The following is a 23571-nucleotide window of genomic DNA, read 5'->3' on the forward strand; positions in this document are numbered from 1 at the left end:
CTTGGGAATAAGGTACATCTTCTTAGGACCAGAGTTCTACATTTGGGAGGAATCCCATTGCCTGCTGAAACACATGCTTTGGAAATTGTTTTAGAGTGCCATGGGTGACAGAGGTGCAACTTATCCATCCTGAACTTGATTTCTACTCAGTTGCTGTCATGAGAGAGGCAGTGACTAACCATAGCTGGCTGGCCATGGAAGGAACCCCCACTCTCACACCACCTCTGAATTCCAGAGAGTGTTTTTCTCTTTGCAAGGGTCTCTATTAAGTTCACCTACTTTACTTGTGCTTCTGCTTGCATAAAGATGAATTCCCACTTCCTTGCAAAGGCCCTCTGGAGTCTTGCTAAGTTTTCCTAATGAGAAATGAAAATCAACAAGAAGGCATTAATCATCGTAAGTTTGCACATCGACAGCTATACTTATTACAAGGCAGCCATCTATTTTGGTTACTCCCAACAATACAGTAGGGCCCCACTTTAAATCCACTGGATGTGAACCCAATCTGACTTTGCACCAGACCCTGCTGTACAGAGCAGAACTATTAATATTCATTTACACACCCATTAAGTCTGATGCCTCTGTGGTTCCCCTGATTCCTCTTTTCTTGTGTGTTTTACAAGAACACGACTCACACAGCACTTATAAAGGCCACTGAAGATAGGGAGAATTGGTAGTGGTTGTTCATGCAGGATTTAGGGAAGGGATGAGGGGTGTGTTTGCAACTGATTGCAAAACCAAGAATGGATGTCTCAAGACTTGTCCTCCAGCAAGCAGAGGGCTAGGAAGGTGGCAGGGAAGGAGAACCCAGAGGACCTGGCATTAACAACTTTGAAAGTCCAGACTCAAAAGTGGGAAAGAAGGGAGTGCCTAGGTTTGTGATGGTCATGAAAGGAAAACCCCAAAACAAAAAGAAAGAAAAGGCATCCAGGGTCATCTTTAGAGGAAGAGGGAAGAAGTCTTTTCTCGAAGCCTGTAGAGTAGCCTAGCAGCACAACAGGATGGTGGGGAGGGGCGTTTGACAGGTCCCCTAATGACCCACCTAATCCTGATGGAATGCAGGGCGAGAGCCCACATTATGCTGTGTATTTTCATAGAGCTTATGCCAACACTAACTGATTACCTTCATTAGTGGATTATTAACATAAAAGGAGCTTTGGTTGAAGACCAACACACGTGAACTCAGTTATTACCAAGGCTTGCTGTACGAGTACCTCAAAAAAACTGTCCCTTAGATTTTCCCACTGTTCACAGGAAGCAAAGCTGGTAAAGCCTGAATGTCAGTCAACTGGGGAGCAGTTACATAAATAATGACACAGTCATACCATGGAATACTAGGCAGCCATTAAAAATGAGAATGTAGATGATTATTACTGATATGGAAAGATTCTCAACATCCTTACAGTATATGACTGGACAAAGCAGCTTACACTATAATGTTTGTGGTGTGATTCAAGTTTTCTTGTTAGAAAAAAAAGGTATGTACAGAAAAAAGCTTAGGAGAGAAGGATTGCAGGCTATTTTCTCTCCTTTCTTTGCTGTTTGAATTGTTTTTTTACAAAGGGATGATGTAATCAGAAAAAGTTAATAAAATTACTGAATTTTGAAAACAAAATGTCTTTTTAGTTTCTAACCACTTTTAGACAGAATTTCAACCTGAAAGAACATCTTAACACCATATTCTTTGCAAATACCAAAGCAGAATATTGTAGGATAAGAGAAAAGAAAACAGAATAAAATATGTCAGGAGTTGGTGCTGTCTTGTTTCCGTTTAGGAGCTTTTTTAAACAAGGGAACTACAGGGAAGGGAGACATGGGATGGAGGGGCCACATGCTTCTGCCATCTGGGTTGTTTCTGTAGGTCATATTCAGGAAGTGATGTAGTCATGCCAAAGTTAAAGCACTTTGCACTGGGCGCACAAAGAGTCAGACAGCAGTCTTCTAGAAGAGGGGTGATTGCTGGTGCACAAGGGCAGATAGGGCAGGGACTGGGTGCCTAAGATGCTCAGAGCCACAGAACCACCATGCTAGGGATGCTGGGGAAAATTATAACGTTCCAACAGATTTACGTTTCACGGCTCCCTTGGATAAGTAAACTTTAGCCAGGTCCTAACACTCCCAGTAAACTCTTGCACTGCAACCTGCACTGCTCTCTCCCCCCATTCACAGGTCCTGTGATGCCAGTGGGATCAAACAGGGTGGAGGGCCACGCACCGGTCCTGCTCTCTTGACGGCATGCACATTCCCCTTGGGCTGCAGAGAGGGGAATGGTGGCTCAGTGCGTTGGTGGGCTTGGGTGTAGGTAACCAAGGGTGACAAAGTTTGGTAGAGTGGGGCCTCATGCTTGGTTTGGAAGACTGAGACAGCAAAAGTGGGAGGGACGTTGGGGAGGTGGGTGGATCTGAGGTGCTATTCGTGCTGGATTATCCAGGGGAGGATTCTTCACTGCCCCTAACGTTGCCCCTCCGCCTAGCTGCCAGCTCTTCAGTCATTCCATGGCTCAGCAACACCTCCTCTGGAGGGTATAAGAAAAGTTGGCCAGTATCCTAGGTTTTCTGTGACCCATACAAAGTGTGGTTTCGGGGAAAGAGTTTGCAACCCCAAATTTTAAACATTTAAAACATTATCTGTGAATCTTCAAGTTCTCTGTGCCTTGGCTCTGTTAAATGGGAATGGATATGAGTGTGGCTGGGTCTCCAATTTCTGTAAGAAATCACACCTTGTAAAGAAGGTGGAGGTGGAGGAAAGCTGGGAGAGTATATTGCCATCTGACATACATCTTATCTTCTGGATTGGATTTGGTCCTTAGATTTTGCATTTACTGCCAAGCACAGGTGAATCAGGTATGAAGATGCAATTAAAAAAACTATCATATATTAAACTAAAAAATTATCATACAATAAATTTGTTTTTTTTCTTTTCGTGTATAGTACTATAAATTTTAACACATGTATATATATTCATGTAACCACCACCACAATCGGAATACAGAATGGTTCCATCACCCCCCAAAACTCCCTTCTGGTATCTCTTTATAGATGCATCCTGGAAGCCACTGATCTGTTTTCCCTCATGATAGTTGTGTATTTACAAAAGTGTCACATAAATGGAATCACACAGTTTGAAATCTTTTGAGATTGGCTTCTTTCACTCAACATAATGTCTCTGATATTCATCCAAGTGGTTAGATGAATAGTTTATTCCTTTTCCCTGAAGAGCAGTATTCCATTACATGGCTGTAGCATAGTTCATTTAATCATTCACCTGTTAAAGTGCATTTGAGTTGTTTTCAGCTTTGAGTTATCACACATAAAGCTGCTATGGACATTAGTGTACAGGTTTTTGTGTGAACGTAAGTTCTGATTTCTCTAGGGTATGTATGTAGGTATGTAAAAGTGGGATTACTTGGTTGTAGAGTATGTGTGTGTTGAACTTTATGAGAAACTGCTGAACCATTTTCCCAAGTGGCTGCACCATTTTGCACTCCCACCAGCAATACAGGAGAGCTCCAGTTGTTCACCACATCCTCACCAGCACTTGGCATTATCAGTCCTTTTAATTTTAGCCATTTTAATAGGTGTGTAACAGTATCTCACCATGGATTTAATCTGCATTGCTCTAATGGCTAATGATGGTGAACACCTTTGTCATCTTGGTGTCCTCTTTGGTGAAGTGCCTGTTCTGGTCCTTTGCCAACTTTTAATTGAGTTTTTTATTGCTGAGTTTTGAGATTCCTTTATTTAAAGAAGCAATTTATCATGATGGTAAGAGGAGCTGAGAACAAAAGAGGGAAAATAGAAGAGACTGTCTTTCCACTGTCTGAAGGGGTTGGGGAGGGAAAAAGGGAAAAATACAAGCTGAGAAAGAACTGCAGGTATTCTACACTCTCCTCCCATACCTTTCCTGGAAAATAATCATACTTACTGCTTCATAATCTGCCAGTTCCAGCCTTGCTTTATTCTGCATTGTCCTCTTACAGAGGTAGATGGCTGAAGGAAGAAGAGAAATTACAACATATACAAAACCAGCAGGGTGGTGGAATCGTAAATTCATCCACCCAGTTGTTCATCCACTCATCCATCCATCCATCCACTCATCCATCCGGCCAGCCAGCCAACCATCCAGCCAGCCAGCCATTCCCCTCTATGTGCCCAGCCCTGTGCAGTCAAGAATACGTTTCTACGTGGAAGCCATGACACCTGACCTCTGGGAATCTGTCTGCAGGTCAGGATCAGGTGAGGGCCACCATCTTCCAATCCTGACAACCCCCTTCATCCTCCTCACTCCGTTTCTCCCCAAACAGGGCAGAGGCTGTGTCCTGCTCAGCACGAACCCCTGCACCTAGCACCAGGGCCTGGCCTGCCAGGTGGAATGAGTGGACAGTGGAAAGGGAGGACAATTCAGGTGTCAGGAAGGGCTCAGGAAGGGCTCTTAGCCCTCAGTTGCCAGGATATTCTTCCTCAAACATGGCCTTCATCACTTCCTCTCCTACCTCTGCTTCTTCGGTATCTCCTTCTTTCTCTAGCGCCAAGTAGAACGACCCAGGGGAGATAACAGATGAATGGTATGAATGAACAATAGAATGACCAGGAGGGAAGGTCGGAGAAGACCAGGGCTGACCTACTGTTTGACAACTTAATTATACCAGGAACTCTAGTCAACTCCTTGCTGGGTTAACCGACCTCCTCCATGTGGTCTGAAAAATTTCCTGATGCAGCCTACGATATGCTGGAGCCTTCTGGTAGCAGCCTACTCTGTATGCCCACACCTCTGCTCACACAGTCGAGTCTGTGGGTGAGAGTCAATTGTGTTTGTTCTCAAACCTGCTTATGTTAGGCATACTTGTTATTTTAATAATGTACATTCACTTAGTATTACATGCACTGGTGAAATGAATGTGAAAAGAGAGAGCATTTTTGTTTCAATGACGATCCAGTTGAATGTTTTTTGAATAACCTGATAAAGGAGAGTCAGCTAAGACAATTGCTGATGAATTTGGTATAGGTGAGAGAACTGAAAAAAACGTGAAAAAATACTAGAAATCTGAGCGGGGCCAACATACAGTTGCTTTAAAAGTATTTTCGAAATTCTTGATGCACTTTAAAGATGTCAAATCTGGATGGTTTAAGTGTGGTTTATTTAAGAAAGAAACTCAAATTATGGGGAACGATAATCAAAGAGAATCTTTCACTCTACCTCAAAAGGCTGTTGAATGAATGTTTCTTTGTATATTTTACATTAATTTGAGGTCATTAAGGTATGTATGTATCACTTTTTCATACCAACTCACCAACTTTTCCAATGAACCAAACAGCTACAGCTCTGCACTGTGTCAGATAAGGGGGTATCTCCTCTATTACAAGGTACCTCCTTTGTCACCAACTAGGCAGCCTGTGGAATTGGGGCAACCTGCTGCAGGAAGCCTGGCATGTCACCAGCCCCAGCAGACCTGGTCTCAATGACCCAGGAGAGGTGTAGGTCAGCGCGGGTGGCGGCTGCTTTGACGATGTTGCCTCAGACAGTATTTTGTATTGGCCAAATGTGAAACTCAGGAAAGTGTAACCCAGATTTGGTTTTTATTTAAGCAGAATCATCCCAAGAAATTTCCAACCCATCTGGCTCAAAATGGGCCAGCTAAGTTGAGAAGTAAAGTACCATGAGCAGAAGGCAAAGCCAGTACCTCTACTGATGACCACGAGCTACACGATCAAATGCTGGCGGCCCCCTTCCTGTACAGCTAATATCACAGGTTGGGCAGTTGGTTCACCATAACTGGGAAGGCAGCACGTAGCTATTGAGGGGACCTTCCTCTTGGCACAGACCTTCCCTGGGGCTTGTCTGCCTGCACTTCCTTGGTGCCTCAACAGTGCTCCCTCTGACACCTAACTAATCAAGTGACCACTGGCAACAAAGCCAAGTCCTCAAACAGGGCATCCAGGGGACTTGCTTTAAGCTCAGATGTTGGTTTTTCTTGGATGTGTAATTTCTCATTGAAAAATCTTTGTCTTCTTGCCCTCATGCTGGCATCTCATTGCCATCTCAATCTCACCAGCATCCTACCACGACAAAAACGGAACACAATTAAAAACTCTATAAAGTCAATAGATTAACGTGTTACATGTGCAATTAAACATTTAAAAAGTATTGAACCTATCCTATTTCAACGTCCTTAAAAAACTCACTCCCTTTCCAAGCTTTCTGTCTTTACTAGTGCCATCATACTTAACCTCAATCTCCTAAACTAGGGAACATATAAATCACTTATTTCTCTGTTGTCCTCGTACCCTCTAACTACTTCTTAGAACAATGGAATTTTAGCATTGGAAGTAACTTTGGGGACCATCAAGTACAGACACCTCATTCACAGATGGAAAAATTAAAGGCTCAGAGAAGTGAAGTGATTTACCCATGGACTAGTTGGTGGTAGAGGTGGAACTAGAATTGAGGTCTAGTTCAGAGGGATGTCTCCACTATGACATTCACTGCCCCATTTACTCATTCATTGATTCATTCATTCACCCATTTAAAAATCTGAGTGCCTCTTATGTGCCAAGCGGTATTTTAGGTCTGGGGAAATCACCACAATAGCAGAGCAGCTACCACATGTATGGAGCTTACTGAACATCAGGCAGTGTTCTAGGGACTTTCCAAATGTCCACTTATTTATCCTCATAATAACCTATGAGGTGAGTTCTGTTATTAGCCTCATTTCATAGATGAGGGAATTTTGCAGGTTATTCCCCATTGTTGGGGACCCACAATGGCCCTCTAAAGCTGCTGAATCTATTGTAAACGTCTCTCCTTGACTACGAAGGCCTTTTTATAAACTTGCCCATTCCAAATTATTCAACCTTCGTAATCATTCTTCATCAACATAAAATCTTTTGAGTACTCAGATCAGACTCCTCACCATCCTCTTCTTGCCCCCATCATGCTGCCTCTCCCAGCCCGGGATGCTTGGAGGGTAAGCCTATAACTCACTCAAATCTGTGACAGAGCAATTGACACAGAGTGGGTGACCAGTACACGTTTGCTGAATGAATGAAAGTTTCCTGGTTCTTCATCAATCCAAGCCATATCTATTCTGAATTCTTAGCTTTGGTGTCACAGCCTTTCTGGCAAGAGGGCTACCACAGAAAAAGTAAGATCGAACATCACCCTGGAGGTAATAATACCAACCACCACCATGGTTTTTATTGACTCCTTACTACATGCCACACACCTAAACTTATACCCATTTCTAATGAACAAAACAACACTGAGAGGCAAGTACCATTATTATTCTGGTTTTAATATGAGATTTCTAAGGCACAGAGAGGTTAAGTAACTTGCCAAGATCACACAGCTAGTGGAGCCAGTCAACAGTGGGCCCATTGTGCTGACATCTCTCTTGGTAAATACTGATTTTCTGGCTAAACTGGAAATGGCGATGAGTAATTTGCATCCTGCACTCTAAGTTCTCCATCTGACTTGCCAAAATGGAGGTACAGGAATTCAAAATAATTTTGCTTCAGGGAGAGCCTGACATTAATTGTTATTTTCATCCCTGTTCCTACTGCACAACTAAAATTACAAAAATCTGTAGAGAAAGGGAAATTGTGCCCTGCTGTATGCAGGGTAAGACGGCTGATGGTTGTGGGTTTATATTCAAGTAAATATTTGAATCTTACTTGGCCTCAGTTTTCTGGTCCCACTATCCTCCCACGCTCTCCATTGCCTGGAAAAATACTGGTTTTCATATTCACAAGGGCACATGGCTGCTGTATGGAACTGAGCTACAATTATTCAAATTCCAAGTTGGGCTTTTGTGAGCAGTATTTCAGCCCCAGAAGCACTTATTTTATGAGCAGCCAAGTGCTGCTTCCGTTCTGAGCCAGAAACCTGGCTGGACCCACTTATCACATCATTTAGGGCTCAGCACAGTTCCAGAGGGACCCGCAGTGGTGCCTGCACACAGCTGATGAGACAGTCACAGGGACCTGTCCTCTACATCAGGGCTGTGCTCCAGACTTGAAAACAGAACAACTGTAGCCTGGTAGGGCAATGACTTGCCAGAATTCTATCCTCAGGACTGTTCCCAATTGCTGGTTCCCCATCCCTCAGAAGTATAATCCAGAGGGTATAGCTTATCACAAGGTCTCAGGGACAGGCTCCCCAGAATACCACCCAGCTGCAGCTGGCTCTGCCTTCCTGTGAAAAGCATCCTTCAAAGAACCCACGGAGAAGGTGCAGGTCTCATCACGTGCACCAGTCCCAAGGAGAGCTGCTGTGGGCTGCCCCAGCAGCTGAGTTGGTGATAAGGGCACTGTGCAGAGGGACAGAATGAAACGAGCATCTGAGTTCAAATTCTGCTGTGTCTACCGAGTGTCTGTTAATCACCTTTAATAAAGAACCAGAACCCTCAGCAAATATTTACTGAGTGCCAACCATGCCTCAGGCATGCACTGTGCACTGGATAAGAGAATGAATGAGGTGGACCAGCCTGCCCTCATGGAGCTTACAATTGACCAGGCATCCAGACAAGTAGCACACAGTGTGAGCGGTATGAGGATGGGGCCTCTCTGGACCTCAACTTTATCTGAAGTATCGAGATAATGTAACTTTAGAAGACTGACATGTAGAAGTGTTAAACAGCCTTCACGGAGAGAATATGGCAAGAGACTAATAGATCCCTGCCTGGACAGAGGTAATTCCCTGCTTACCCAGCTCCCAGCTTCACCCACTCTTTGTTTTCTTAGGTAGGGTAACTTTTGTATACCCCTTCCACAGTCTGTTACACTTTCCCTCTAATGACCGACTATCAAAAACACCAATGAATTATTAAAAAGTCTTAACAAGTCTGTGAGAAAGGAAATGGACAGGGGGAGGTGGCACCTTGATCCAGCCCTCCCTGAAACCCTGTCCCAGGAAGAAGTGGTCAATAGCCACCAGCCCAGTTCTCCATGGCCCCACAGAATGAGCATTAGCCACACTTGATAGAACTTTTCTTCCCTCCCCCTATTCCCTTCCAATGGCTGCACCTTTCAGCGTGCACTGTCTTTCATCATTATGTGGAACAGGAACCTTAGTACATGTCAACAATATGAGAAAGGGTTAAGCAGGGCAAAGACCCTCCCTCCTCCTCATGCACCATGGTTGCCCAGACAGCAAGGATTTGCCTTCTGCATTCCCAGGAGTAACACTAAGTGTGGGCCACGGATTCAGTGCTTACCGTAGTCAGTGTTTTCAGGTTCCCAGCAGTTCGAAGGCCAGAAGTATGGGGCCTGCAAAAGAGCACAGGTGTCAGGACTCAGAACGCTAGCACTTGCCCTCCCCTGCCTGGGGCCCAGGGGCAGCCCTCCCCTGCACCCACTGAGGACCCCTCCCTATGACAGGCTCTGTCCACGTGCTGACACCACACGCTAACTCTCTCCTGTTCTTAATGCAGCAGAGGCCAGTCAACATTTTAATCTATGTGTTGAGAAATGAAACCTGAGGTAAGCCAAATAAATGCAAAAATGAGAAACAGTTTACAGGGCAAAAACTTCTTATCCCGAGGTAATAGAAGTCTAATACAGAAGTCAGACTAGCACTGTTTGCTGGGGCACAAGCCCCAAGTTCCTTTGCCCTTTGCTAAGGACTGAATGGTGTCCTCCTAAATTTCTATGATGAAGCCTTAACCCCCAGTATGACTGTATGTGAAGTAAGGAAGTAATTAAGGTTAAATGAAATCATAAGGGGGGGCCCTGATCAGATAGGATTAGTGTCCCTATAAGAGGAAACACCAGAGAGCTAACAACCTCTCTCTCTCTCTCTCTCTCTCTCCACCCTGTGAGGACACAGTGAGAATTAACCATCTGAAAGCCAGGATGAAAGCTCTCCTCACAAACTGAACCCTACTTGAAAATCTTAGACTTCCAGCCACCAGAACCATGAGAAATGCATTTCTGCTGTTTAAGCCACCCAGTCTGTGGTATTTTGTTATGGCAGCTGAGCAGACTTAGACATCCTTCGACCCTGTCTGAAGAACTCCACTCCTAAACCCTTTGGTTAGATCTTGACACAACCCCCTATCCTCTGCTCCAATTCACTGCGGGACAGGATCTGAGGAGTGGGGATGGTTGGGAAGTGTTAATAGGTAGTGAACAGAAACTGCACACCAGGAAGGCAGCATGATATAGTAGAAACATCAAGGACTCTGCTATCAGGCTGACCTAGGTTCCAATCAAGGCTGTCCCCTGGATTTACTCAATGCCCTGTTAATTCTCCAAGTACCTCAGTTTTACCAACTGTAAAATGGGAGACATTAATCCCCCCAAAGTTTGTTCTTCAGAATAAATGAGGAGATAATGTGTAAAGCACACAGTGAATAGTAGGTTCTCCGTGAGGGATTTTTACTACTATGCGGGTAGGGCAACAAATGGCCCAGACAAAAGTTCGCTTGGTTGTCCCAGTGCTGGTGGGAGGTAAGGGTTGCTCCCTTAAATACTGTCAGTTTTTTAGGTAGTTCTAATCTGAGATCAGATGATGATGAGAAGAAAAGGTTCTTCAGGAGGACAACCTGCATCCCTACCTGGAAGCGATAAAAGGTGCCGTCATCCTTCATGGTGAGAACATGGTCCGAGATTGGAAAGATGTAGCCCTGGGCGGCTACGAGGCTTCCCAAGTGTATTGCTTCAACTTCAGGGACAGGGCAGAAGAGAGAGAAGTAATTAGGAAGCTGTCAGAATGCAGGGCTACTTAGCTGAAATGTAAGTGGGGCGGGGTGGGGGGAGCAGAAAGGCAACCGGAAGTCAACTATCATCACCCCCAGGTCACTGCATGATTGGCTGATTGATTGGTTGATACCTTCCGATAGGGCTGCACTGGGCGGGGGGGAGATGTCAATGGTTGGGGAGGGCCACATGTGTCTGGGTTCCCTGGATCCTAGCTCTGAGAATCTGACATTGTTAATGCCCCTAAAGCTTCCAGAAGAAAGTCCACCTTCCCAGTTAAGACCCTGGGCTTTGGTGAGGATAAGCCTGTATTTAATTAAGTGAGACGCTTCACATAAAGTGCTTAGCAGTGTCTGGTGCAGGGTAAGTGCTGGCAGCCCCGATTCATATTTTTAGTTTCATCCATTTTTTTTTTTAAGTCACTGCCAGCAATGAGCATGCAGCCCATAGAGCCTTCGGACTCACATTGCATTTCCAGGCATGACAGTCCCACCAGCGATGAGGAGGGTGTTACCCTTCTTTTATGGACATAGAGGGAAAGCTCAGTATCTTAGAGAATTGGAGGATGGGCAGGCAGTGCAGTGGGCAGTAGCCTAGGGAGGCCAACCTAATAGAAATACTTATATTTTTGCCACAATCAACCTGCTGTTTTGTTACTTTAGCACCAGCCATAAATAGATTCACATACGTGGTTACAAATTTATATTTACTCTGAGCAGAGCTAAGAAAAAAGAAATCTAAATGGTCCTATCATACATGATAATCTTTCACAAATATAAAAGTACTCTAACTGATAAAAACTAATTTTGTGCTGTAGAAATTATTTGACACACTCAGGGAGTCTCTAGGAATTATTAATTTCATAAGCTCTGAATTTTAAGTGACTTGTACTGGTTTTATTTGCAAACTCTTGAAGAGTCTTAGCAAATAATTAAACCTCAGTTGTGGATCAGGTAATGAAATTTTAAGAGCTGGCTCTAGAAGGCTGTTCCGTGACAGTGTTACAACTTTCAAGAGGTCGTATATAATCCAGCCGTTTTGCATATTGAGAACCTGCTCTTCTCCTTTGGAAGGAGCGTACACTTGTAACCGGGAGAATCAGAATGAATGGAGTTGTATTTTACTTGCTTAGTGGTGACCAGTTGGCTTTTGAAGTCTATATGCTTCAAGAACCATGGGTCCAGCAGAAAAGGGAAGTTTCATCACCTGCAACTGCTCCTTCTCCAGGGAAGGAAGAGTAAAATCCAGTAAGAAGGGGACTTTCATGTCACCAATCTAGGAGCTAGAAGTCTCACTTCATTCTTCAAAAGGCTTTTGCTTGGAGAGGTGGCAGATGGGAAGGAAGAAGAGAGGGAGGGCAGATGTTGGATATCCACCTTCCCAGGGCTTTTGTTTGCCTCATTTCTGCTGGTGAATTGTGCTTAACTTCTCCTGCTCATCTACATCTCAGAAGCCCAGACAGATCCCAACACCTTCATGTCCTCCCAAGGGCATCAAAGTATAATAGACCGTCATAGATAAGACTCTTATCATTCGGGACCTTTCACAGAAGCTTCTCGTACCGGCACCAGTGGATTCCTGAAGCCTGTTCTACCACTAGGGGGTTCAGGGTTCTCTGAATATACCATTACTGCTGCTACTACCACCACTGATGATAACAATAAAACACTTGTCAGAAATAGGATGACTGTTTTAGAAGGGCAAAGAAAACAGTGCTCTTGGAAGAGAAGAGACCACCACGAAGAAGGGTGACTCTACATACATGTAAATGAACTGGTAAAGACTTATTCACTCCAGTTTTCACAAGTGAACAATCAGAAGTCCAGGCTGTGTAAGGCAAACACGTAGGGTAGTTGATTTGGTTTTTTTCCTTAAAAGGATTAGCATTCATAGTTTCCCCCTGAGGATTAAGAACTTGACTAGAATTAAGAATTTTCACTAATCATGAGAGTGGCCATTAATCATGATGAGGAAAAAGGCTAGTGTTCCGTTCATGACCTGCTTTTCTGGCACTCAGATTTCTGGCGCTTATGTTTAATTGAACTCTATGTAAGTTGTATTGTTTCATAGTCAATAGTCTATTAGGAGCATCAGATTAAAATATAGGAATGCCCGAGCTGACATACTGACCCCGGCAAGGAATCACAGCTGAAGGTCAGACACCTAGAATGGGCACTTGAAAAAAATCTTTAAAAAGCAGAGCAATTGAAGGGCATTCAAATTGAGGTAAATAGGTCTAATCCCCAAGAACATCAGAATACATTAGTGGATGTTTGTAAATATGACCTTCAGGCAGCAAGAATACTTAGTTAAGATGGGGAGTATATAATAAATTCAGAAAAGTTTTCTTATCTAGAATTTTCATTTTATTCTGGAACCCTGCATTTTCTAATTTTGCTATGAAAATAAATTTTACTGCTTATTTGCTGGTGGGAGGACAGATTTGGAAACTGTTTTACTGGCCAGGGTTTGCTGTTGTTTTCCTGGTGAGGTAATTGCATTGCACAATTAAAGTTGAAAAAAAAATCATTCCTTCACTTCTTGCAGAAGCAGAGAACAGAAGCAGTCTTAGCAAATAATTAAACCTCTTAATTATGGATCAGGCAATCTAATTTTAAGACCTGGCTCTAGAAGGCTGTTCCGTGACAGTGCTACAACTTATCTTTAATTGCTGTGGCTAACCAGAGTTCATCTCATTTTCCATGTTATTGTATTGGGCTCTTTGGCATTCTAAAGAGTTGCTCATTTCCTTCAAGGGTGATTTAAATTTAAAGATAGGAATTCAGTGGAGAAAATAAATTAATTCTATTTGTAAATAGAGTGATTCTACATCTTGGAATTCACGTGTATAGGCCCAGTTCTCAGGAGGATAGGAGAATCTGGTTTGGAATTTGGTTATGGGTTGTTCACTAATATCATGGGGGTAAAGTCAGGGTCAAGGGTCAGGTACCTGGGTCCTCAATGGAGAGGTTCTTCATAAGCCACTGCACAATGTCAGTACCTGCAAGGATAAAGCAATGTCAACAGAAGGCCTCGTGGATGTTTAACTCTGTGCCAGAAGAAACATGGTTACCCAAGAGACTCCTAATTCTAATTAGCACACACCTGGAGAGCTAGGTAATATTGACACGTTTCCATCCTAACCAACCCTTTCCATCTATTAGTATGCTTCTGTAGTCACAGTCCCATTCTTTCCCCCCCAAAATCCACTTCTGATGACTCAGGATGGTCATGTATCCACATTTCTCTAGGGCGCTTCTGGAGGGGCCTTCCTGAGAATACATATTTTGACGACAGGCTAGAGGAAGTCTTATCATGCCTGGCCCCAGACCATTTCCTGAGGGAGGAGACTCCTTTTAGCTCACTAGCCTCAACTGACAAGGCCTGCCCAACACAGATGACCTCACAGGTTCCTGAAAAAAATCTCTACTTCTGGCCTGGGCTCATCCGGAATGAATAAGCCCCTGTGTCTGTGGGAGAAACTTCTATGTGTTCACCAAAACCTCTCTCCTCTATCCCCTGGGCCACAGCTAGATTACATTTCTAGACTCTCCTGCAGTTGGGTGTGCACTGAGTTCTGACAATGGAATGTGGGTGGAAATGCCATAAGCGATTTCCAGACTCAGACCATAGAACTCCTGTGTGACCCTCCACACTCCACACCGTTCATCCCCATCTGCTGGCTGAGTGGAGAGAACTCCAGGGGCCTAGGGGAGGGCAGAGCCATGTGTGGAAGGAGCCTGGGATCCTGAACAGACATGAAAATTGAGGCCCATTTGGGTGACCTGATTGAAAAAGAAACTTGGTCCTGTTGAGCCCCGGATATTTGAGGGTTATCTGTTTTGGCATCTAGTAATGCCTTAACTAACATAAAATCTTAAGAATCAGAAGGGACTTTTAAAGTTTATCTACTCCAACCCTAGCCAATACACAAGCCCCATCCACAACACCCTGGACAAGAGGTGCTGTAATTTCCATTTAGAAAAACCCTAGTGCCTGGAAACTTACAAATTTCCTGTTGGCCAACCTGTCCCAGTTAAATCATCTTAGATTTCTCTCAACAGCAATTTGCCCTTCTCTGAATTCCTCTCTTTGGTCTTAGTTTTGCCCTCTGATGACAGAAACACGAACTCAGACCTCTCACTCTGTGAGACAATCCTTCAACTATTTGGACAGTCCGTCCAATGTATTATCAATGTTCTCCTTGAGTTTCCTCCCCTCCAGGTGAAACACGCCTGGATTCCTCAGCTGTTTCTTCTGATGACACGATCTGGGGTCCCTCCTCATTTTGGTCACAATTCTCAGAATATATTTGCTTTTGTTTGCCTCCCTTTTTTTTTTTTTTTTTTTTTTTTTTTTGCTGTACGCGGGCCTCTCACTGCTGTGGCCTCTCCCGTTGCGGAGCACAGGCTCCGGACACACAGGCTCCGCGGCCATGGCTCGTGGGCCCAGCCGCTCCGCGGCATGTGGGATCCTCCGGGATAGGGGCACGAACCCGTGTCCCCTGCATCGGCAGGCAGACTCTCAACCACTGCACCACCAGGGAAGCCCCTTGCCTCCCTTTAAATGTGCCACCTAGAACCAGTGTTCTTAGGCCAGTGCAGTTCATGTGTGGGTAGAGGAGTCCAATTTTCTGGGAGGTTCTGAACTTCTGTGCAAGCTACCTTTGTCACCCCAAAATCTCACTTTAAACCAGTTCAGATCTTCGAAGGTGGCTTTGTCACCTCAGGATGAAATGTTTGATGGAAAACAGCCTGAAAAGGGCGGCAGTTCTAGATATCCAAGTCTTGTCATGGGTCTGAGGCATGGCGTGAGGGAGAGGGCCTGCCAGAAGCTCTACTGGGATGGACTCCCAGCTAAAACACTGGAAACCCCAGCAGCGGGGTTGAACGAATATTGCCCTTTTTCCAGAATTAAAATTGTTCAGAAATTTGACTGGGGTTCAGAAGTGAGACCAGTACAGGCCTGAGTACCTAGACATTTTGTTTCTCTCTGGCTCTCTGGAAGGTGAATGAACTCTGCACAGTAGACTGTCCTGCCCTGTCTGTGCTGTCCCCCGATCCCAGGACTAGCCTCCACTGACATGGCCCTGCAAGTTCCCTGCATTTCAACCTCAAAAGCAAGACTTCTAAGCATTTCCCCACTCTTTCTCCCAGATGGCATCTATGAACTAAACTTTGGATCAAAAACACTCCTTTTCATTCACATTCTTAGAGAGAAAGGGAGAGTATGTTTCTCTGTGTGTGTGTGTGTGTGTGTGTGTGTGTGTGTGTGTCCACTTCCTCCAAATTATACAAGTTCAACATTTGTCCTAGGAAATGAAGAACAAAGCAGAAATCAAATACAAACTGTAATCCCAAGTTGGGGGTTGGGGGGAGAGGCTCTAACCTGTTTTTCCCTCAAAAGAAAAACAGTCCTTTATTTTGTGGGTTGCCTAGAAACGGAGAGGTTTCCAGCATCAGCAACAGCTCTCCCCCGGGCAAGAGGATTATCTTTCTGCTGAGCTTGCTGAACCATTATTTATCACCTGCCAAGATTGATTAGTCACCCTGGGACAATGACAGCCCTTCCTTTCCCCTGTTAATTACTGTCATCATTAATATCCATGTCACTAATTAGTATTCATTCACATTGAAACTCCTTCCTTGCTATCATATCCGCTCCCCCCTCCCCCCCACCCCAGCCTTCAGTACCATTGTCTGGGTTTCTACCCCCTTTGGCTTTCTGCACTCATGTCCGGCCTAATTGTCCTGCCCAGTCCCCCAGGCTCCGGTTTGCATTCACAGAGCTGAAGGATCACATGTAAGCATTTTTTTGGTAAAGAAGCAAAAGTCACAAAAGCCCCTGGCCTTCTCCCCTAGCACTGCAGGGACCATAGACCTGGGTTTCCTGTTGCTGGTGTAGCCACCATGACAGTCACTGTCTCATCTGGGGACACGTGGAACCGTCCTCAGGCCCTAGTGGGGCTGGGCTGCTGTCCTGGGCTGTCCAGGCCACTGTCTTCAATCTGTAGCAGCACCCACGCCACCGCCATCCCTGACACGCATGGGCACTGCTTGAGGGACCTGAGCACACACAATGATGTCTGGGGCTGTGGACAGTCTCATTCTCGTGGGCGTGGGGTATTTTAGGCTTCGTTGGACTAATCCAGTAAGGGTCAGCCTCAGCCTTGTGAGCAGGCAGTAAACCATTGCAGGTTCAGCCTCAGGAACAAGTAAGGAAGGGAAATCTGTCATACTGTTATGTCCTTTATAAGACCTACAATTATTACACTGTAGAACCAGGCAAGAATAGTCCAAATAACCATCAGGAGAAAACATTTTTATTCTTCTCTTTTCTCTTTCCTTTCTTCCTTCTTTCCTCCTTCTCCCAATCATTCTTTCCTTCTTATTCTAATAAGAATTTGCAGCAGACTTTTTTTTTTCTGTTCTATCTAAAATTGATTGTTGCCTTTTGTTACGACCATTGGATTCTGGTTCTTCTCTTTGCCAAGCTGCCCTGCCTGCCAAGGACTTAAAGCCAATATAAAAACATGAAGAACAAGTGCACGATAGCCGTTCTTTTTCCCCAAAGATCCCAAAACATTTGGCTGAAAGTTTTCTTTTTGAGGCTAATTTATCAACATTTATACTAGGGATATCCATGAAATACACCAGAGGGCACCTGAAACACTTCTTCACAACCTGCGTGGATTGTTAATATATTTCAGTATATATTTATTATATGCAGGTATGCTTTATGTTTCTATATGTGTTGTAAGCCCGTATTTCAATTATGTCTTACATATGTATATAATTATGTTTATTGGCAGGGCATTTGGACGCAACTTGGGGATTCAATACATAAATTATGGCTCATCCATACAACAAATATTTATTGAACACCCACCGTATTAAATGAAAAAGCATATTGAGAACAGTGTATATCGTAAAATGACATTTTTACAATAGAAAATATATATTTATATTTGTATTCTATTACTTACATATGTATAGATATATACAAATGTGGAGGAGAAAAGTTCTGGAAGTATATTTATTTATTTATTTTTGGCTGCATTGGGTCTTTGTTGCTATGTGTGGGCTTTCTCTAGTTGTGGTGAACGGGGGCTACTCTTTGTTGCGGTGTGCGGGCTTCTCATTGCAGTAGCTTTTCTTGTTGCGGAGCATGGGCTCTAGGTGTGCGGGCTTCAGTAGTTGTGGCTCATGGGTCCTAGAGCGCAGGCTCAGTAATTGTGGCACACGGGCTTATCTGCTCCGCAGCATGTGGGATCTTTCCGGACCAGGGCTCGAACCCGTGTCCCCTGCATTGGCAGGCGGATTCTTAACCACTGAGCCACCAGGGAAGCCCTGGAAGTATATTTAAACTGTTAAATTTAGGTCATCTTGGGGAGGGGCGAGGGTCAAATTATGGGAAATTCCTGTTCTTTACATTTCCTTATTATTTGGGAGTTCATAGAACATTCATATATTACTTTTGCACTGAGAAAAATCCTTTTTTGTTAAGGAGCAGAGAGGGAAGAATTGGCCTCTGAGTCTGAAGTGGTGAGAACGTGGAGAGTCAGGGCTACAGACCCAAGTAGAGAGGGTATGGAGCACAGCCTTCTGCTGCCCCCAGGCCCTGTGCTCCCGCTGCTCTCCCGGGAAAGGGCAGAGGAATGAAGGCAGGACTCACAAAGCTGTCTTCCCTCCTGAGGAGTACAGAGCAGGTGGCTTGGTCATGGGCCTCAAATTGGTCACTGTCTGGCCATCTGGCTGGCTCTGAGCCTTGGAGTGGCCTTCTGTAGACTCTAACAGGGCTGTTCACTACAGTCCTGGACAAAGGGTGATGCCCAGCACCCCTCCCTGGGGTTTGCTTACTTGTTTACTTGGGTAGAGTGAGACCCAGTGACCTCTTCCCAAGTTGTATTAACTCTAGATCAATATAAACTGGATTTGAGCAAGCTGGTAAGATCTTCCGAGATTTTAGAAAGTTCTCTTTCTGGCTTGGGGGAGACCCTTACTATAAAAGTGTTCTATGCTGGACTTGGCTTCTGGCATTTTAAGCTCCCCTAAAGAATGAGGGATACCTGGATCTTCTTTTGAAATAAGTCAAAACCCAAGCAGATCCTACTATGAAACACTTCCTTCATTGTCCCCAAAGTTTTGTATCAATCTGAGCCCAAATTAGATTATGCAAACTTGACAAAAGACGGCTTCCAGTCACCTGCAAATTTCAAGTTACCTGCAACTTGGTAGCTTATATATCATGGTTCTGGTAACTGAAGCAATTGATAACTTACTCATCAGTCCTCCCCACTGGAGAAAGACACTTCCACTTGAGTAAACTATTTTTCCGGAGCTCAACCAAGGATAAGACAGCTCCTGGGCTTCCCTGGTGGCGCAGTGGTTGGGAGTCTGCCTGCCGATGAGGGGGACACGGGTTCGTGCCCCGGTCTGGGAGGGTCCCGTGTGCCGTGGAGTGGCTGGGCCTGTGAGCCGTGGCCACTGGGCCTGCGCGTCCGGAGCCTGTGCTCCGCGATGGGAGAGGTCACAACAGTGAGAGGCCCGCGTACCGCAAAAAAAAAAAAAAAAGGCAGTTCCTGCCGTGAGTGAGCTCACGGTACTCCTTAGGCAAGGTTACGACTCCGTCCTCCATTGGATTTTCACGTATCTGCCAAGGTCTCTGCTGCACCTGTGAGTACAGAGGGCAGCTTTGTGCCACCTAACCACGCATGCAGGTGCCATGTGCAGGCCAAAGCCCGCCAAGATGGATGACATTCCCCAGTGCCCACTGTGCACTAGGCCAGAGCTGGACACTTAACCCTGTTGTCACACATCATCTTGACAATAGCTATGTAAAATATAACAACTCTTATACCTGTTTTAAAGATTAGGCCCAGAGAGGCCCCAGGTCACATGCTAGTACCTAACAGAGCCAAGCTTGGAATCCAGGCACTCTCACGTGAATTATTATCTCCACTACACCATTCTGCCCACCTTATCTCTGAATAACTTTCCAAGTAGTACATAGAAGAATAATTGGAAAAGTTATCTTCTGTACTCTATTTCTTTCTTGAAGTACAGACACTAATGTAGTGATAATAATAATTATTACTGTTAGCTATTGAGCTAATAATTTATTGAGCACTTTCTATATTCCAGGCTTGGAATGATTCTACTATAATAATTATATGGTGTAAATAGATTATTATCTCCATTTTGCAGATGAATTCAAGGACACCCTAAGTAGGGAAGTTTTTAACAACTTTAGACCATTCTTTTATGACTTTGTTAAAAAACAATAAAAAATGCACAATTAGCTAGCAGAGAAAGCTTGTCAGCAAATGTTCAACTGGGTTTTCGGGGGGCGGACACGACGAATAGCTGGCAGTAGATAGAAGGAAATACAGGTGGCAGAACTAGCATGATAAAAAGCCTAGTGGCATTTTTTTTTTTTTTGCAGTACACGGGCCTCTCACTGTTGTGGCCTCTCCCATTGCGGAGCACAGGCTCCGGACGCGCAGGCTCAGTGGCCATGGCTCACGGGCCTAGACGCTCCGTGGCATGTGGGATCTTCCCGGACCGGGGCACGAACCCATGTCCCCTGCATCGGCAGGCGGACTCTCAACCACTGCGCCACCAGGGAAGCCCTAGTGGCATTTTTTGAGATGTATTGTTTTGCAATGGGCTTGAGTTTTTCCAAGGAAAATGGTGACAAATTTAACAGATATACACTTGCTTCCCAAGCATATGAAGCAATAAAGCACATTGTTTATAAAGTCAGGCAGATAGGAGCTCAACTCATGGTATGCCATTTCCAAGTTGGGTGATCCTGGGCAGGTCCCTTAATTACCACCCACCCCAATCTCCATTTTCATGGGTCACCTGGGGGAAATCCCACCTACTTCCAGGATAAAACAAGGTCATGTGTACAAAACTCTCTCCAAAAGCCTGGCGCATGGTTTTGCTGAAATGGCCTGTTTATTATTAGGTAACCTACCTGCTCTGTGCCCTCATTTCCTCATATGAAATTGAGGACTATAATAAAAGGACCTGCTGCTTAGGCTCTGGGGTTAAAGGAGATGCTGTATGTGCAATGCCAGCACAGCTCCTGGAACGTAATAAGCAAAACACTCATGAGCTATGGAGAGAGTCTCTGTTTTACATTCATATTGGAGCCAAGTGTCTCACCAAGTCATCGGTGTGGCTCAGAGAAGCAGCAGCAACTTGAACTTCTTGTTATTTGCCTGCTTTTTCATTTTAGTCCTTAGAGGATCTCAAATGTCTTCTGATGCTTTTAGGAAGGGATCTGCTGATGGTCAGCTTGTTGGACAGAAGGAGAAGCAAAGGAGGGAGTTGCAGCAGGCAAACTTTAGGAGGCTGACAGGGCCTCGTGGAGGGGGTGGGACCCCCGCCTGGCAGCTTTTGTAGCTTTGCTCCTCTGGAGGACATTTTCCAGGAAGTGAGCACCTTCTCTTGGGCACTTATCTGGGTTTGGAACTAGACATCTACAGCGTGATGGTTTGGTCAGTGTCTGCTTCCCTCTTTGTATTAGTTTCCTGGGACTGCCTAACAAAGTACCACAAACTGAGCAGCTTAAACCACAGAAATTTATTGTCTCACAGTTCTAGAGACAGGAAGACCAAGATCCAGGTGTGGGCAGAGCTGGTTCACCTGAGGCCTGTGAGGGAGAAGTGGTCCCAGCCTCTCCCCTCACTTCTGATGCTTTGCTGGCAGTCTTTGGTGTGCCTTGTCTTGTAGAAGCATTACCCCAATCTCTGCCTTCATCTTCACATGGCGTTATCCCTGTATGTATGCCTCTGTGTCTAATTTCTCCTTTTTATAAGGGCATAGTGGATTATGGCCCACCCTAAACTAGTTTATCGTAACTAATTACATATGCAACAACCGTGTATCCAAATAAGGTCACATTCTGAGGTATCAGAGGTTAGGACCACAACATATAAATTTTGGGGATGACACAATTCAACCCATAACTATAGTTCTGAGACAGCGGGACTCTGTTATACTGTTTTATCTCTGGCACCAAGCAAAGACCTGGCATGAAGCTGGGGTTTCATAAACGCTCATTGATCAATAGTTATATTCAAATGGGCATCATATAATACATATCCATTTCTATGCACATATTCATTACATTAAAATTTTTTTTCTCAATTTTTTATGGCCCATGGAAACTTCATCACAGACCAGCACCAACCTTGGTTGGGCCTTTTGCAACTACTGCTTTAGAGGAAAGGTTCAGGGTTTTCCACCCATTGACACTTTCTTTCAAAAACCACACCTCTCCTTGTAAAAAGAAGTCTCAGCAAATGAATGCTTTAAAAAATATAAGGCAAATACATAAACAACAAGGATTCACTGCATAGCACAGGGAATTATATTCAATATCTTGTAATAAACTATAATGGAAAAGAATTTTAAAAGAATATATATATATATATCTGGGGATTCCCTGGTGGCGCATTGGTTGAGAGTCCGCCTGCCAATGCAGGGGACACGGGTTCGTTCCCCGGTCCGGGAAGATCCCACATGCCGTGGAGCAGCTGGGCCCGTGAGCCATGGCCGCTGAGCCTGCATGTCCGGAGCCTGTGCTCCGCAATGGGAGAGGCCACAACAGTGAGAGGCCCGCGTACAGCAAAAAAAAAAAAAAGAATATATATCTATATATCTATATATCTATATATATCTATATATATCTGAATCACTTTGCTCTATACCTGAAATTAACACAGTATTGTAAATCAACTATACTTCCAAAAAACCCATTAGCCAGCGATCTGAACTGCCTCCTCCTTGTTCAACCCTGGCTGGCACCTAAAGAGGACAACGAGTAGAAGGAAAGGTGAAGTTTTCAACTCTCTTCTCGAGGCAGAAAGACCTGGTGCCCCTTTCTCCTCTCGCCTGTCCTTGCTGTTGGCCTCACTGGCTCCCAGGCTGCAGAGTTCAAACTGCCTGCGATTGGCTTTGATCCAGCCTGTGATTCTCCCTTCTAAACCGGAGGCTTTTGTGTCAGTCTGCCTCGAACAGTTTGGAACAATTAAATCCAGACATACAAGACTATCATTTTGAACCCGGTGATACCCAAGCAACACTGCCTTATCCAGTCCTAAAGCAGGGCAGGCCGGGCCCACCTCCCTGGGGTCTTCTTCCAGGCCAGGCACATCGGCTTGCCGGCCTCCGCGGGCACGTGGCAACTGCGCCTCTCAGCGACTCACAGTGCACACAGCAGGAAAGACAACCAGCCCGGCCGACGGGAACCCCCTGGTGGACTTTCTCCCGCCAGCCCCCCTCACCCCGCTCAGACGGCACTTTCTCGCTTCCCGGCGCATTATAAAAAATAATAGGGGGCAGGAGACTGGGCGAGGTTATTACCAACTCATAAATCAACTGGGAGGCTCTGAGTGCTGTGGCGAGGTGTCTGGGACGGGCTCCCCCGGTTTGTTATCTCACTCGGGCTCCCACGATTGATTCATAACCTCATAACCCTCCCGCGTCCGAATCCCAAGTCTTCTATCTAATTGTCAGCAGCCGAGTACATGATTTGCAAGAGGATGCAGGCAGCGGCAGACGTGAGGGTGGAGGAGAGATTAGTTTTGTCAATCAAAAGCGTCCAGCGCCAGGGGGAGCACACCCGGGATTTAGCTCAACGACCGGCTTATTAAAGGGGAGGCCGGATATGGCTACGCGGATGGGCCTCACGCAGGGAGATGGTGAGTCTCGGCCACTGTGGGTGTAGCCTCTGCTCCCGGGGTGGCGGGGGTGTGTGTGTGTGGCTGCTCCCATGACCGCCTCCCGCTCAATCCAAAGGCAGAAATGAAAAACAAATAAGCAGATTTGCAGCTTCTGGGGAGAAGTGAGCTAAGGCCAGGTGT

General features: G+C 45.1%; 1 protein-coding gene across 7 annotated transcripts in view; it reads right to left on the reverse strand.

The window, feature by feature from the left end:
- Positions 1-23571, reverse strand: part of RGS6 (regulator of G protein signaling 6) — a 177099-nt gene that overhangs the window by 87130 nt on the left and 66398 nt on the right. For all 7 annotated transcript variants that reach the window (XM_060098011.1, XM_060098013.1, XM_060098012.1 and 4 more), the window contains exons 2-6: positions 13645-13695; positions 10553-10659; positions 9212-9263; positions 3925-3989; positions 280-356 (exon numbers count right to left, since the gene is read on the reverse strand). In XM_060098011.1, coding sequence (XP_059953994.1) covers positions 280-356; positions 3925-3989; positions 9212-9263; positions 10553-10659; positions 13645-13695 — 352 coding nt within the window. The remainder of the gene's footprint in view (positions 1-279; positions 357-3924; positions 3990-9211; positions 9264-10552; positions 10660-13644; positions 13696-23571) is intronic.

The sequence above is a fragment of the Mesoplodon densirostris genome, chromosome 4, assembly GCF_025265405.1.
Source record: "Mesoplodon densirostris isolate mMesDen1 chromosome 4, mMesDen1 primary haplotype, whole genome shotgun sequence".
Taxonomy (NCBI): Eukaryota; Metazoa; Chordata; class Mammalia; order Artiodactyla; family Ziphiidae; genus Mesoplodon; species Mesoplodon densirostris.